This window comes from Oryx dammah, unplaced genomic scaffold, assembly GCF_014754425.2.
Source record: "Oryx dammah isolate SB20612 unplaced genomic scaffold, SCBI_Odam_1.1 HiC_scaffold_23, whole genome shotgun sequence".
Lineage (NCBI taxonomy): Eukaryota > Metazoa > Chordata > Mammalia > Artiodactyla > Bovidae > Oryx > Oryx dammah.
The window spans coordinates 75,046,747-75,063,796 of record NW_024070207.1 but is presented as its reverse complement, the minus strand read 5'-3'; the positions used below and the strand labels follow the sequence as shown (position 1 = coordinate 75,063,796).

Below are 17,050 nucleotides of genomic sequence, written 5' to 3'. Positions count from 1 at the left end.
TAGTGATACTGGAAATAGAATTCTAAATAATTTATGAGACTAAATAATTTTTCAGAGACTAAATATCCTGGGCCATATTGTCAATTGTTTTATATATGAAGTGTCCTTTAGCTTATAAAATGCAATGTTAATTGGCCAGGAAAACAGAACTTACATTTTTAAAAGTCAACAGTGTAAAGTGATAAAGACATATATTGAGGCATCATTGATGTAATCTGCAATGCAAAATCTACATTACTCTTATTACTGGATACTATAGTACCCTCAAGTGCTAACAGGTTGAGATGTCAGGTCTGTAAGGTTGTGGAAGTTAAGCTATGCACCACAGAAAAGACCAAAAATATATGCTTTATCCAAACTGCAACTTTCCACACTCAACTTGTTCTATGAAACTTTATGAGAACTGAGCTTAGCAGACAGTTCATCACCATTCAAAAAAAGGAAGAAGAGAAGGTTTTCAGGAATACATAAAAATGAGTTTAGTTTTGGGCATGTAAATCATATGTACCTGTATCTATGTACAGAGATCTTGTGCAAAAATTCCAGTACTGACTTCCTCAGCCTTTGGGGATTACTGCCTCAGCCACGATCAGTTTTATCCATTTACCAGAGTGTGTTACACAGATATGATCATTCTAGTGCATTGCTGTTGTTGTTTAGTTACTAAGTCATGTCTGATTCTTTTGCAACCCCGTGGACTGTAGCCTGCCCAGTTCCTCTTTCCACAGGATTTCCTACGCAAGAATATTGAAGTGGGTTGTTATTTCCTTCTCTAGGAGATCTATTTGATCCAGGGATAGAACCCGCATCTCCTGCTTTGGCAGGTGGATTCTTTACCACTGAGCCACCAGGGAAGACCAATGTGCACCATGACCTAAATATGTTTGAAAAGCACAGGTCCAGTGTGAAACTGGATCCATTAGTTTAGAACTCATGATATGATGTCTGGATTAGTGATTTTGGTGGGTTGACAGCACAGAGGTGCTAGTAAAAACCAAAGAGAGTTGAAGTAACTAGAACCAGACTTTCTCTCCTGTGGTAACAATTAGAATCTGGGACAAAATATATGAAATAGCTGTTTGTAGTACTTGAACAATACACAGTGTAGAACCCCAAAACAGGGGGGAAAAGCAAGATAAGCCTTATCATTACCAGTTTGCTACCTGAAAACATTTTCTGAATGGTAGCATGGGGAGAGCTCAAGCTGAGCATGGACGTCTTGCTCAGTTGAAGAGACAAAGATCAGAGGTCAGAAAGGCTGAGTAAACTAGAAGTTCAGAGTAAACTTTGCAGGTCAGAGTACCAGAGAAGAGGGATCTATGTAGAAAAAGAACTGAAAACCCCTTAGCTGTGGGTCCACTTGTGTCTGTCACTGAATACAAAACCATGAGTGCCTAAGATGAACATCCATGAGGCCAGACAAAGAAATACCAAGAAGCTTTATTCTGAAGAATACCCAGAACTCACACAGAGCTGGCAATTGTTTAAGTTCCAAACACGAAAAATGAAGAGACAAAAGAAATTAGACCTTAGATGTAAGGCTAAACTAACCAGGAAAAAATACTTTATATCTGTCCTAATAAGATTAAAAATAATCCTCAAATGAAGCAAGCTGATACACAAATAACTGACTGCAAAACAAAATTCAACACACTAAAAATGAAATCACCAAAACTGCAACACTCAAGTCACGATGTACAGCATGTAACAAAACTTACCAGACTTATGTAAAAAAAAGAAAAATATGATCCATAGCCAGGATAAAAATCTAATCATTAGGAAAACATGTAGAAGAAGTGAATGGGGGGCAAAGATAGAAGGCTGGGAAATACCCAGACAAGATTTAAAAAATAAGAAGAAAAAGGACCTGACAAAAGTCACTTGAAAGGAATAATACATGATAGAATTAAGAGACTGTTGAATCATAAACGTAATTTAGAAAGATTCAAAAGGAGGGAGTGGTCAATAAAGATATCAGCTAAGACAGAAACTGAAAAGAATTCACTGAATTTCATAAGAATATACCTTCTATGCCTGGCCAGAGTAGTTCCAATGGAGAGGTTGGGGTAGAATCCAGATTTGAGAAGGAGAGATGCTAATCATTATTTCAAGGAAAGGTGTCTCTGACTCAGCATAGGCAAGTAAGTGTACACTTTATATTTAAAAATATGTTCTACAACCTTTCTCTTATAGCCATATTTCTTTCTAATATACAAACAACTCTCCAAAAGAATTATGAAAATAAAATTGTTACCAAAAAAGGCATTCAGCAGCTTCTGAACCTGAATATTGCTGCCCACGGTACGGTACAATCCCTCTGTCTTGATTCCTAGAAAAAGAAAACCAGGTCAGTTTTATTAATATAGCTAGAACTTTCATCTCCTCAAGGTAGAGAAAGTGGGTACTTACACAATGGATTCAGTTCAAACAAGAAAGGATCTCCCTAGTGTCTCCAATCTCTCCAGCCCTCCTCTACAATAGGGAAACAGTCCTGAAACATCTCTGCAAATTATTCTTTCCATACTTTCATTTGGATTGTACTAAGCCCTCAATAACATGACTAAAAAAGAACACATTCTATAGTAAATAGAAAAAAAAAATGCTTATGTGAGTAGCAGCGGATAACAGAGAACAGTGTCGTCATTTTGGAAAGAAGCTTGGGTTTAGTTGAAAAAGGAGGAGATATCAACCTTCAAGTTGTCCCTGGGCAGAGATATAAAGTAAGAGAGAGCTACAGTATGGCAAGTGTGAAGCAAATAAACATTTTGTGTACTGAGAAAGATTGAAGCAACATTTGGGGGGAAAAAAAAGAAAAGAGCCCTGGCATATACACTACTATTGCCTACATTCAAAATATTCTCAGAAATAACAAAGTATTATCAACCTGGAAAAATATTAATGCCACATTTGCTGGATTTTAACTTTGTCCCCAACAATTTTTAAATCAATATGTATTGTGGCAGAAACTGAACTCATTTATTTAGGGTGGAACTATCATAACACTGCTTCAAAAGTACCAGATAGTATTTAAAAATATTTTATATTCCATTTGAATTTCTTTATCACTAAAAGCAGGAAACCACAAATTAGTCACATTTGGTTCTAAGGGTTGCTTCTTGACCAGCATACAGTTTTCTCAGGAGAAAAGAAAGGTGGTATGGTATTCCCATCTTTTTAAGAATTTTCCACAGTTTGTTGGGATCCACACAGTCAAAGGCTTTAGCATAGTCAATGAAACAGAAGTACATGTGTTTTTGGAACTCCATTGCTTTTTCCATAATCCTAAGAATGTTGGCAATTTGATTTCTGGTTCCTCTGCCTCTTTGAAACCCATCTTGTACATCCAGAAGCTCAGTTCACATACTGCTAAAGCCTAGCTTGAAGGATTTTGAATATAACCTTACTTGCATGTGAAATGAATATGATTGTACAGTAGTTTGACCATTCTTTGGCATTTCCCTTCATTGGGATTGGAATAAAAACTGACCTTTTCCAGTCCTGTGGTCATGGCTGAATTTTCCAAATTTGGTGACATATTGAGTATAACACTTTAACAGCATCATCTTTTAGTATTTTAAATATCTCAGCTGGCATTCTGTCCCCTCCACTAGCTTTGTTCGTAGTAATGCTTCCTAAGTCGCACTTGACTTCAAACTCCAGGATGTCTAGTTCTAGATGAGTAACCACACACCATCATGGTTATCTGGGTCATTAAGACCTTTCTTGTATAGTTCTGTGTATTCTTGCCACCTCTTCTTAATATCTTCTACTTCTGTTATGTCCTTAATGTTTCTGTCCTCTATTGTGCCCATCTTTGCATGAAATGTTCCCATAATATCTTCAATTTTCTTGAAGAGATCTCCAGCCTTTCCCATTGTATTGTTCTCCTCTATGTCTTTGCATTGTTGGTTTAAGTAGGACTTCTTTTCTCTCCTTGCCATTCTCTGGAACTCCACATTCTGTTTGGTATGTCTTTCACTTTCTCCCCTGTCTTTACTTTTCTTCATTCCTCAGCTATTTGTAATGCTTCCTCAGACAACCACATGGCCTCCTTGTATTTCTTTTTCTTTGGAATAGCTTTGGTCACTGCCTCCTATACAATGTTACAAACCTCCATATAGAGTTCCTTAGATATTCTGTCTCCCAAATCTAATCCCTTGAATCCATTCATCACAGCTGTATAATCATTAGGGAATTGATTTAGGCCATACCTAATGGCCTAGTAATGCTGAAAATTCTCCAAGCCAGGCTTCAGCAATATGTGAACCATGAACTTTCAGATCTTCAAGCTGGTTTTAGAAAAGGCAGAGGAACCAGAGATCAAATTGCCAACATCCGCTGGATCATCAAAAAAGCAAGAGAGGTCCAGAGAAACATCTATTTCTGCTTTATTGACTATGCCAAAGCCTTTGACTGTGTGGATCACAACAATCTGTGGAAAATTCGGAAAGAGATGAGAATACCTGACCACCTGACCTGCCTCTTGAGAAATCTATATACTGGTCAGGAAGCAACAGTTAGAACTGGACATGGAACAACAGATTGGTTCCAAATAGGAAAAGGAGTATGTCAAGGCTGTATGTTGTCACCCTGCTTATTTAACTTATATGCAAAGTACATCATGAGAAACGCTGGACTGGAAGAAACACAAGCTGGAATCAAGATTGCCAGGAGAAATATCAATAACCTAAGATATGCAGATGACACCACCCTTCTGGCAGAAAGGGAAGAGGAATTAAAAAGCCTCTTGATGAAAGTGAAAGAGGAGAGTGAAAAAGTTGGCTTAAAGCTCAACATTCAGAAAACTAAGATCATGGCATCCGGCCCCATCACTTCATGGGAAATAGATGGGGAAACAGTGGAAACAGTGGCAGACTTTATTTTGGGGGGCTCCAAAATCACTGCAGATGGTGACTGCAGCCATGAAATTAAAAGACACTTACTCCTTGGAAGGAAAGTTATGACCAACCTAGATAGCATATTCAAAAGCAGAGATATTACTTTGCCAACAAAGGTCCATCTAGTCAAGGCTATGGTTTTTCCAGTAGTCATGTATGGATGTGAGAGTTGGACTGTGAAGAAGGCTGAGCACCGAAGAATTGATGCTTTTGAACTGTGGTGTTGGAGAAGACTCTTGAGAGTCCCTTGGACTGCAAGGAGATCCAACCAGTCCATTCTAAAGGAGATCAGTTCTGGGTGCTCTTTGGAAGGACTGATGCTAAAGCTGAAACTCCAGTACTTTGGGCACCTCATGCGAAGAGTTGACTCATTGGAAAAGACTCTGATGCTGGGAGGGATTGGAGGCAGGAGGAGACAGAGGATGAGATGGCTGGATGGCATCACTGACTCGATGGATGTGAGTTTGAGTGAACTCTGGGAGCTGTTGATGGACAGCTTGAATGTTGCAATTCATGGGGTCGCAAAGAGTTGGACACGACTGAGTGACTGAACTGAACTGAACTGAACTGAACTGAATGGCCTAGTGGTTTTCCCTACTTTCTTTAATTTTGTCATAAGGAGCTCATGATCGAGCCACAGTCAGCTCCAGGTTTTGTTTCTGCTGACTGTACAGAGCTTCTCCATCTTTGGCTGCAAAGAACACAATCAATCTGAGTTTGTTATTGACCATCTAGTGATGTCCATGTGTAGAATTGTCTCTTGGGTTGTTGAAAAGGGTGTTTGCTATGACCAGAATGTTCTCTTGTCAAAACTCTGTTAGCCTTTGTCCTGCTTCATGTTTTACTCCAAGGCCAAACTTGCCAGTTATTCCAGGTATCTCTTGATTTCCTACTTTTGCATTCCAATCCCCTATGATGGAAAGGACATTTTTTGGTGTTAGTTTTAGAAGGTCTTGTAGGTTTTCATAGAACTGTTCAACTTCAGCTTCTCTAGCACTAGTGGTTGGGATATAGACAGATTACCGTGGAGTTGAATGGTTTGCCTTGAAAATGAACTGTTTATGCCCTTTTCGCAGTTGCACTCAAATACTGCATTTTGAACTCTTTTGTTGACTATGAGTTCTACTCCATTTCTTCTAAGGGGTTCTTCCCCACAGTAGTAGATATTATATAATACATATACACATACACATACACACACACACACACACACACATATATAATGGTTATCTGAATTAAATTCACCCATTCTTGTCCATTTTAGTTCAATGATTCCTAAGATTTTGATGTTCATGCTCTCCATCTCCTGCTTGACCATGTCCAGTTTGCCTTGATTCATGGACCTAATATTCCAGGTTCCTATACAATATTGTTCTTTACAACATTGGACTTTACTTTCACCACCATCTATAACTGAGCATCATTTCCACTTTGGCCTGGCTGCTTCATTCTTTCTATAGATATTAGTAATTGCCCTCAGAACTTCTGCAGTAGCATATTGGACACCTTTTAACCTGGGGGACTCATCTTCCAGTTTCATATCTTTTTGTCTTTTCATACTGTCCATGGGGTTCTCCGGGCAAGAATAGTGACATGGTTTGCCATTTCCTCCTCCATTGGATCACTGGAGGTTTTTGCTTTGTCAGAACTCTTCACTGTGACCCATCTGTCTTGGATGGCCCTGCATGGTATGACTCATAGCTTTATTGAGTTATGCAAGCCTCTTTGCCATGACAAGGCTGTGATCCTAATATTGCACATCAACTATACATCAATAAAAATTAAATATATTTTTTAAATCATTAAAAAAAGAATAATCAGATTCAAACAATGCCAAGACTATGGCTCATATCTTACCTTTGGTCTCAATTATATTGATGCACTTCCTAACAAACTTGAACCCCACTTCATTCAGTTCCACTGTTTCAAGCAAAAGAAAGCAGAGTTAGATCCTGCTGTAATAAGCCTCACCTAACAAACCTTCAGGGATCTGGTTAAGAGACTAGAGTGAGAGAATTAGGGGTTTAGTCTCTCTCCTTCAATCACCTTTAAATGGAAAGATTCTTCATTTGGGTGAGAGACGGGGTTAGAGTTTTTACTCTTATAACACAAAATGTTTTTACTTGACCTTTTTTGTATATCTGCTTGAGGCATGAGCTACATCAAATGTGAAAAATTAGGCTGGAAATGCACACAATTTCTATTGTGTGTCTAGAAAAAGAAGAATATAATTCGTGTTTCTCTATATTACTACAACTACCCCACCAAAAAGCTAAGAGAGATAAAGTGACTTCCTTAGCTCAATCGAAAGACACCTTCTAAAAAAACAGGTCTGAATTCCATTTCACACAAAGGTATCCATAAATACATTTGTATCAATATTACAAATTATTGATCATAGCATTTACTGTGATTAGGACAGCTAACAGTTTACAATGCCAGTCAATCAGAAATCTGACTTACTTTCTTCCTGTTTTGTTATAGGGCTGTGGTAGATCTACAAAAAAAGAGACAGAAAGAGCCATGGATGTTGCGAATCACTCTAAGTAAGTACAGCAAATACTAAATATCTTTCCTCAAATAAGCCATCAAAAGCATTAGTGACTTTACGCGTTTAACAGGTAATAAAATGGGCTAAACAGAATCATCTTTGCCTAGGTCACTAGAAACAGTAGGATTAACAATCCCTGAAGATTACATTGGATTTCACACAGCTCACTGCAGTGGTAGCCTACCCATCTTAGACATTTACTTATGTAAAACTTAGAGAATTTTCCTGATGGAGCAACAGAGTATGATAGAAAGGAAGTGGTTTTCTCCAGGTTAGTGACAGAAGAAAGCAGAGTTAGATCTTGCTGTAATAAGCCTCACCAAACAAACCTTCAATGATCTGGATAAGAGACTGTAGTGTTGAATAGCTGATGGTAAAGTTTAAATATTACTAATACCAATCTTCTTACCCAAAGGTGTTAGTGGGTATTTTCTACCCAGATGGGTAGAAAAACAAGTGCCCATCTGAAAGAGATCCATGTATTCACCAAACTTTCTCTGAGTCATCTTAAAGTATGAATTGTGATAGCTATGTGAGAAACAAGAGGATATCCTTGACTCTTGAAGCCTAGTCTTGGCTTTATGGCTATATCATTATGAAACTTAGGCATGTCCCATTCATTCTCTAGACTTCAAAATTCATATCTCTAAAATGATCAGTGTTGCAGTAGATGTTCCTTCAAGAACTGATCTTCTTACTATGTATAATATTAGTGAATTGGGGAGGGGTTGTTAGTAGAGCAGAAGCAACATTAGTAATGCAGGAAATAAGTCCTCTATATGCCATCTGTATAATCTGCTTTAACAATCTCTCCTTTTAAAATAAAATTTTCTGCCTATATGTGTATGCCCATGGATAGGTCAGTGAGACAGGTCAAGTTGATAAGGATCCACATTCAGAGGGCCCATGTTCTAACATCATTCTTCACAAAAAGCCATCTGTACCCTTTGATTTAAGGGTGCAATGATTTAAGAGAATGACATTGAAACATGTATAATATCATATATGAAATGAATTGCCAGTCCAGGTTCGATGCATGATACTGGATGCTTGGGGTTGGTGCACTGGGACGACCCAGAGGGATGGTATGGGGAGGGAGGAGGGAGGGGGTTTCAGGATGGGGAACACGTGTATACCTGTGGTGGATTCATGTTGATGTATGGCAAAACCAATACAACATTGTAAAGTAATTAACCTCCAATTAAAATAAATAAATTTATATTAAAAAAGAAAAAAAACTTTAAAGGGAGAGTAAGTTCAGGAGAGGGAATTAAGAGTAAAATGACTTAAAAACATTGTAAATTAACTATATTTTGATTAAAAAATAAGAAATAAATATGAACAACAACAACAAAAAGAATAAAATATCTTGCTGGGCTTGCTAGTATCCTGCTAGAAAAATATCATAGGCATGTAATGGTTAAGCTCTAAGTTTCTGTGAGAGAGGGAGCAGAGAAAGGCCCTGGCCTATTTTCTGGATGACAGTCCTTACAACACCACTTCTCTCCTGCTATCTTCTTGGTTGCTATACATGCAATCTTATAGCTGGGCCTTCCTCACTAGTCTTCGAGGCACTAGAAACCACAGAAAGAAGTCCCTGTACTATATTTCCATTTTAGCAGGCTTTTGCCTTGCATAAAGCAAGAAGATTAGATTGTACCCAAATACTACTGAATTTCAGTAGCTTTGCACCAAGCCTTCAGACCAGTGAGAAGAACTTCAAACTGATACAGCATATTATAGCTGACAAACTGGCTTTCAATTGATTTTTTTTCAAAGCAACTCTGTGAGAGAGCTAGAACAGAAATTATTAAAGCCATTTTACTGAAGAGAAGAATCTCAGAGAAATTAAATAAGTAGCTCAAGGTCACACAATCATTGAATGGCAGAACCAGACCCAAATATAACCTTTTGGGATTCCAAAACTAAGAAGCTGACATTACGTCATATGCCACAGGAAGAAACCTACACAGAAGATACTGAAGAAAAAAAATGCTTTTTGGTGACCTGACTGTTCATATTGGTCTTTCTATGATAATTGTTAACCCTGTAAAAGTATTGCTTGTAATCCTATGTAACAGTGTTCTAAATGGAATGGTGCATTTTGGGATATAGGATGACAATGAGATCTCCTGCCCTTAAAGAGAATAAGTTGACTTAGGAATGTAATGGAGAAGCAGTAAAACCATTCTGAATAAAATCTTAATAAATGCTTGTTCACAGTCATGAAAATTATTTTCCATCCTTATATATGAACACATATTAATGCTATAAACTACAAACAGGCTTAATTTCTTTCTTAAGAAAACCTTGTGGGCATAGCTGTATAAGAAGAATGAAGCTGAGAGACCTAGTTTCTAGATCCATTGCAATGCCTTTCTGAGGCTAATTCTAGAAAAGTCCTTTATCATCTCTGGAACTCAAGTTGCCTAACTTGTTAAACAAGAAATGTTATTCAGCATTTCCTTCTAACTCTAAACTTTTGAGTATGAATTATCTATCACCATTTAATTGTCCTAGACTCACTGCTACCACTAGAGCACACTCATATAGTGGCCTATGTTACTGAGGTTTCCCCAGGGTAACTTACAGGTTCTTTCCCATCCATAGCCTCCATCCATAGTCTTCTGTTAGCTTCTGAAAGAGCTTGCAGAGTGATGGTTCCTGGTCTAAGGAATAAATGACAAGTTGAGAGCAGAAAAGTTAACTGAGAGAATGGAGTCTTATAACCTAGGGTTCCTCTCAGCCCTGGGAGTTATGACACTGAGCAGACACAGGAATATAGATTTCAAATTTTTCAAAATCTTTGTTTACTCAGAAAAACAGTGGAACTTAGAGAACAGTAATTTTGAAAACATTGGTAGAGGTAGTATCTTGGTGGCTTCATGCAAGGGTCAGGCAAGGAAATATGAAGGCAGATGCTGACACCTCACCACAATATAGACTTAAATTGACCCCATTGTGTGCTTAAAACAAACTGAAGCTCTCCCTGCCTCTTGCTCTTAGAAGCCAGTCATTTGGTCTGAGTTCAAACGGTTTTTAGCATGTTCACTATAAGCACATATATCAGGAAAATGGCTTTGCTACTTCTACTGCCTAGGATGTCCAAGGAGCATTTCGGTTGGAAAAAAGTCAACAACATGCACAGGGAGGCCTTCTGGTTGATTTAAGCAATCTTATAAATAATAACAACAACTACTAGTTACTGAATGCTCAGTAAGTGCCATAGTACTATAAGTACTTTATAGGTATAAATTTACTTAATCTATACAAGAAGCCTATAAAGCAGGGACTATAGAAATCCCTATTTTACAGAAGGGAAAACTGAGGCACAGAGAGGTTACCTGAGTCCGTGGTAAGTGTAGAGCCAGGGTTTTGATTTAGGAATTTTATTCCAGCAGCCATGTTCTTTCTTAGCTAATACATTATAAGGCCTCTTCTGCATAACATACAACTTGAAATCCAATTTTATTTATTTGCAGTAACTGCAACTATATACCCAGATATACCCCAATTTGGTATACACTGTTCTTCTCGGACCTTCAAAACCAAACTGGAATTTGAGAATTAATCATATTACTTGCAGGCATAAGGTCTCTTCCATTCTCTGCCTAGTTGTACCACTAGGAGATATTTGTTCCTCTGCTCCTTCCATGTTAAGATGAGACCTCTCTGAGTCATGAAACAGTAACAGAGTAATGACAAGAGAGTTCAGTGGGAAAGTCACTGTGCCTCAATTTCTTTAGCCATAAAAAATTTGGATCTAATGAATTGGTAGGTCCTTTTTAGTTCTGATACCACGGGATTCCTATCCTACCTGTCCTTCTGTCTCTTACTACATTAGTTCAGTTCAATTCAGTTCAGTTGCTCAGTTGTGTCCGACTCTTTGCGACCCCATGAATCACAGCACGCCAGGCCTCCCTGTCCATCACCAACTCCCGGAGTTCACTCAGACTCACATCCATTGAGTCAGTGATGCCATCCAGCCATCTCAAGTACTCCTTAATAAGTAAAGCCCCCAAATGATCTTTAAGCCAGAATCAATTGAAAACTAGAACTTGGCTTTCAGTACTGGACTCTTTCAAGTCTACCTTTCTCTAAGATATATCCAACATTTTAGACATATCTTATGGGGCTAGAAAGTCTACAACTCTCTGTAAAAATAATTACCCAGCTGGATCCTGAAGCTACAAAGAAGGAAAGCAAGAAAATGGGCAAAAAAAAAAAAAAAACATAAAGCAGATGCTGTAGACTAGATATGAAGTTAAACCTATTACAGACACAGTTTTCCTATTTAGGAAACCAGAAAGCTGGTATGTATCCTTCCTTGATCATACAGAGAAGCAGAAAGAATAAATAAGTGACTATTCAGGAAGCATTTGGAGATTCTCTGGTGCCTCTAAAAGTCAAATTCAAAGAACAATATTGTTAAGAACAAAATGACAAAGTAGAAAGAGTACTGACTTCTAGGCCAGGCTTTTCCATCATGATTTTAGACAAATCCTGTGCCCACCCTGAGGTCTCAATCACTCCTCTAAACCAAAAAGGCACATATAATATATTTGCAGTAGAGTTCAGTGGTTAAGAATGTGGGCTTGGAAATTAGTATGCCTGGATTTGGATCCTAGCTCTAACATTTACTAGTTGTAAAATCTAAGTGCTTAACTTCTCTCTGTCTCCTGGTCTTTGTGAGATTGGGATAGAAACACCACCCGCTTCATGTGACTGTGATGAAGACTAAAGGAAATCATACATTTAAAATGAGGTGGATGAAAATGGAACCTATTATACAGCGTGAAGTAAGTCAGAAAGAGAAACATCAATACAGTATATTAATGCATATATATGGAATTTAGAAAGATGGTAATGACAACCCTATATGGAAGACAGTAAAAGAGACACAAATGTAAAGAACAGACTTTTGGACTCTGTGAGAGAAGGCGAGGGTGGGATGATTTGAGGGAATAGCATTGAAACATGTATATTACCATACGTAAAACAGATGACCAGTGCAGGTTTGATGCATGAAGCAGGGCACTCAAAGCCGGTGCTCTGGGACAACCCAGAGGGATGGGGTGAGGAGGGTGGTGGGAGGGGGATTCAGGATGGGGGGACACATGTACACCCTGGCTGATTCATGTCAATGTATGGCAAAAACCACCACAATACTGTAAAGAAATTAGACTCCAATTAAAATAAATACTGAAAAAGGCAAAGAAAAATGATAAAATAAAGGCTGAGAATGGTGCCTAGCACATAGAGGTACTCAGTGAATGTTAGCAGTTGTTGCTGTCATCGTCATCATCAATGTTATTATTATTATTACTATAATTACTGTCCTTCAAGTTCTGGTGGGCTATGAGACTGTGGCTTCAAATATTGGTAGGAACAAAAAAAAAGTTATCCTCTATTCCAGAAATAGAAAAGGGGATTCAAAGAGTCATCTGTTTAATTCAGCAGGGAACATGAGTACAGGAGCCTGATGTCTACTGCGAGGCCTGCCTCTGTCCCTTATATCAGATTGACCAGCCAGGAAAGCAGATGCAGATGTCATATTACTCAGAAAACTCCACATGCACAGAGGCACCTCAGCATCTGTGCATTATTATATTTGACCCTCTATTTCACAACATATTTATTCTGCTTATAATAGACAATGGAATAAAATTTAAAAGAACATGGGGTTTGGAGACCTACAGACCAGAGTTTGAGCTCAACCTTGCCACTATGTGACTTTGATTAGGCAAGGCAGTTAAACATATACAAGTCCCAGTCTCCTCACCTGTAAAATGAGGGTGGAGTTCAGTGGAGGAATATTTTTTAAATGCCCAATATGTGGTAAGTAAAATCATAGCTATATCAAAACTTTAATCCTGGGTTCTAGTTTCAGAATTCCCCAGTATTCTTGGGTAGGGAAAAATTTTTTTAATGAATACCAGATTCAGTATCTACCATGAGCCATACATAGCACTAGATGCAATATATCTATAGACAGATAGATCCTTATAAATATATAAATACATATTGATCCTTGCCCTTAACCTCAGGGCCAAACTGTTTGCAAATGCTTTGAGTCTATGAGAATAATACTTGCAAGTGGCTTGCAAATTTAAGCTGAAAATTGAATCAGAATGGAATTAGACACAGAAAAATTTAACTTTATTTAAGTACATTAATTCAGCAGACCAAAGACACTAAAGATTCATAAAAAGGAAGCCACAGCCAACAGTTGCTTTCCCCTTTCAACTGAGCTCAAAGTTGTGGGGTGGAAATGAGTGACAGCCTCATGATTATCACTAACACTGTTTACTATTAACAGCCATCTTTGGGACCATCTATTCTTAACAAAGAAAGCATATAGATTCACAAACATAAATTTAAAATGGGGAAGAGAATTAATAGCTACTTATACCAAGACAAAAAAAAATGCCTTATTTTCTTAATCTGATCTATATGATTCTAGTTACTGATAGTTCTGCTCATGCTGCTACTGCTAAGTCACTTCAGTCGTGTCCGACTCTGTGCGACCCCATAGACGGCAGCCCACCAGGCTCCCCCGTCCCTGGGATTCTCCAGGCAAGAACACTGGAGTGGGTTGCCATTTCCTTCTCCAATGCATGAAAGAGAAAAGTGAAAGTGAAGTCACTGAGTTGTATCCGACTCTTAGCGACCCCATGGACTGCAGCCTACCAGGCTCCTCCGTCCACAGGATTTTCCAGGCAAGAGTACTGGAGTGGGGTGCCATTGCCTTCTCCCAGTTTTGCTCATATGATATTGTAATTCAACCAAGTTCCTTTCTAGCAATCTGGTCTTTTGTTAAATTCTATTATAATACTTAATGCTTAATACATAGGAATAATGGATGGAAATAAAATATAGAAACACATTTACTCACTAAATTCTGGATCAACTTCCCAACTATATAACATGTCTTTTTCCAAAGTAACTCCAAATGCTCTCATTTTAAAATTCAAAAGTAAAAGTTCCCTACCAATAAATTGTCCAGTTTGAAACGACGAAAAGAGAAAATTGGATAGGAACAAATGCAACCAAGTCCAAAGATTGCAAGCTTTGCTGAAATCAGAAAGTTGATAATTAAACTATTTACACTTTATGTAAATATCTGCAAGGTAGGAAAAGTCCACATTATTTGTACCAAATGGGGGGAAAAAAGCATCCCCAATACTACTACCACCCTCCATCCAATCTACGTTCCCTTAAATATGTGTTTCAATTAATTTGTTCTTGTATATTGGGATAAAAAAGAATGAGTTTTGTTATCCTGTTCTTTTGCAGCATCACCAAATACTGACCTTTTGCATATATCATAGCAAATTAAATCCTAGGAGTAACTTCTGCCTACAGCAAGTAAGGCAAAGCTGACTGAACCTTGAATAGAGAGAACCAGCTCTGGTCCAGCTCTAACAGGGATCCCTGGGAAGGGCAGCCAAAAGAGCCAAGAAAATGGTGTCATGAATAGTTTTGCTCATTTTTACCAAAAAGAGATGACAGATGAAAATAAGATACCTACCCAGGCTCAGAAACTGGAACATGGGATGCTGCCAGTTCACATCCTTACCTTTCATTTGTTTCTATATCAAAACAGAATCTCTTATCGATAGACTCTGTCTTCCTTCTCACACAGTACTTCAGGGTTAAGTCCAAGGGCCCCTGAAATAACAGAAGGATTAACAGCCAGTTTGTAAAAAATACACAGAAGCTTCTTCTGCTTACTGCAATGTCCTTAATGTCACTTGGAAGGCATCTGTTACAGCAGCAGGAACAATGTTTAGCCTCATTGAGGACCTTGTCCCCTCAAAGGGTAATTGTAGCAAGGTGGCAGATGGTTTTTCTCTGTTCCAAAAATCAATGACTGAGTTCAGAAGAAACTGCTCAGGATAAACCAATGTTCTTTTCCAAGTATGGTATATTAAATAGGAAACTCATAAGGGGGTGTAGGAGAAATGGGGTGCAAAATGGTATTAAGTATACAAAATAAAATTTCATGAGACTTCTAGGTAGGGAGATTAAACTGAGTAAGTGGTTTTCTGAAATGTCCCTTCCATTACAGCAGCAGATAGAAGATAGGAGGAAAAACATTTTTGGTTCCCCACTTCCAGAACCTTTAAGATGATGGGAATTACAAAAGCAGTCTCTCCAAAGATAGGGCAGGAGTAGGGAAAATAAGGATATCTGTGTGATAGTCAAGGTGGAATTTGGTATTTCATGTGTGCAGGACAATGTGTCCCACGTTAGTCTTGTGGGCACTTAACAAGGCCATAGAAATCCACTGGGTTCACAGGTTGAGTGTGTGTTAAGTTGCTTCAGTCATGTTCAGCTCTTTGCCACCCCATAGACTATAGCCTGCCATGCTCCTCTGTCCATGGGATTCTCCAGGCAAGAATACTGGAGTGGGTTGCCATGTCTTCCAGGGGACCTTCCTGACCAGGGATTGAACCTGTGTTCCCTGTGGCTTCTGCACTGCAGGCAGATTATTTACCACTGAGCCATAAGGGAAGCCCATGTTAACAGATTAAAATTCCTCAAATCCCACCTAGTTCAGTTTACAACAGAGGCAATGTGGTATAGAAAAGAGAAGTAACATTTATTGATTACTAATATATGCCACATATTATGCTAGGTATTTTTAAACCACTTTTCTTCATAACAGCCCTCAGAGGGAAGTGAAGCTCAGAGAGGTAAAATGGCTCACCCAGTCATCCAAGTCGGTATAGTAGAAATATCAATAAACTAAGAAGTTTAAAAGCTAGGGTCTTGTCTCAGTTATGACTTTTATTAGGTATGTGGCCCAAGGTAAATAATTTTTCCTCTCTGAATATAAACTTCATAATCAATTAAATGGGAATAATACTACCAACCTTGCTGTCTCAAATTCAGAAACACTGAATTTGTGTTTCTGCCCAAAGTGCCAAGTCTGTACCTAAGCACTATATTGTACTAACTGGCCCATACAGTTGATCATCAAATAAATTTTCTCTCATTGTCACACTCAAGCCCTTTGCAGGTCTATCCTTTTTCTTGCTCCTGCACTATAGAAACACAACTCTATATTCATCTTTCAATCTGCCTTGTAAAACTCCAATACTTAGGATATCAAGCATTGTCAGCCTTGCAAGATAAGAGTAATTAACTACATCATGTGCTCCATTCCCTTTTTAAACTCTCAACTCCGTTAGATTTGGTGAGATGACATCACAGCTCAGGGGACAACATCCTGCCCACCACTCCAGGTCCACCTTCAGCCACCCTCATCTAATTTATGATGTCCCATCAGTGTAAAAGTACTCCCATTTCACACATGTATTATGCTCTTTCATGACTCCAACTTTGCATATATTGTTTCCTCCACCCAAAATGACTTTATCTATAGTCTTTGACTGACAAACTCTTACTTATGCTATAACCTGCAGTTCAGATTTCATTTCCTCAAAAATCTTTCCCCGATATATATACTGTCTGCTTTGTGTTTTCTGCATTGTATTAAAGCCTCTCTTTTCCATGTCTGATTCCCCTACTTGACTAAGAACTCAAGGATGTGGGCAGCATCTTATTTATCTTTATATCTCTAGCACCTAGTATA

General features: G+C 38.3%; 1 protein-coding gene across 3 annotated transcripts in view; it reads right to left on the bottom strand.

Annotated features, from left to right (window-relative positions):
* Positions 1-17,050, bottom strand: part of OPHN1 (oligophrenin 1) — a 567,594-nt gene that overhangs the window by 270,793 nt on the left and 279,751 nt on the right. For all 3 annotated transcript variants that reach the window (XM_040265770.1, XM_040265772.1, XM_040265771.1), the window contains exons 11-15: positions 15,029-15,120; positions 10,040-10,118; positions 7,362-7,395; positions 6,756-6,818; positions 2,255-2,329 (exon numbers count right to left, since the gene is read on the bottom strand). In XM_040265770.1, the coding sequence (XP_040121704.1) occupies positions 2,255-2,329; positions 6,756-6,818; positions 7,362-7,395; positions 10,040-10,118; positions 15,029-15,120 (343 nt within the window). The remainder of the gene's footprint in view (positions 1-2,254; positions 2,330-6,755; positions 6,819-7,361; positions 7,396-10,039; positions 10,119-15,028; positions 15,121-17,050) is intronic.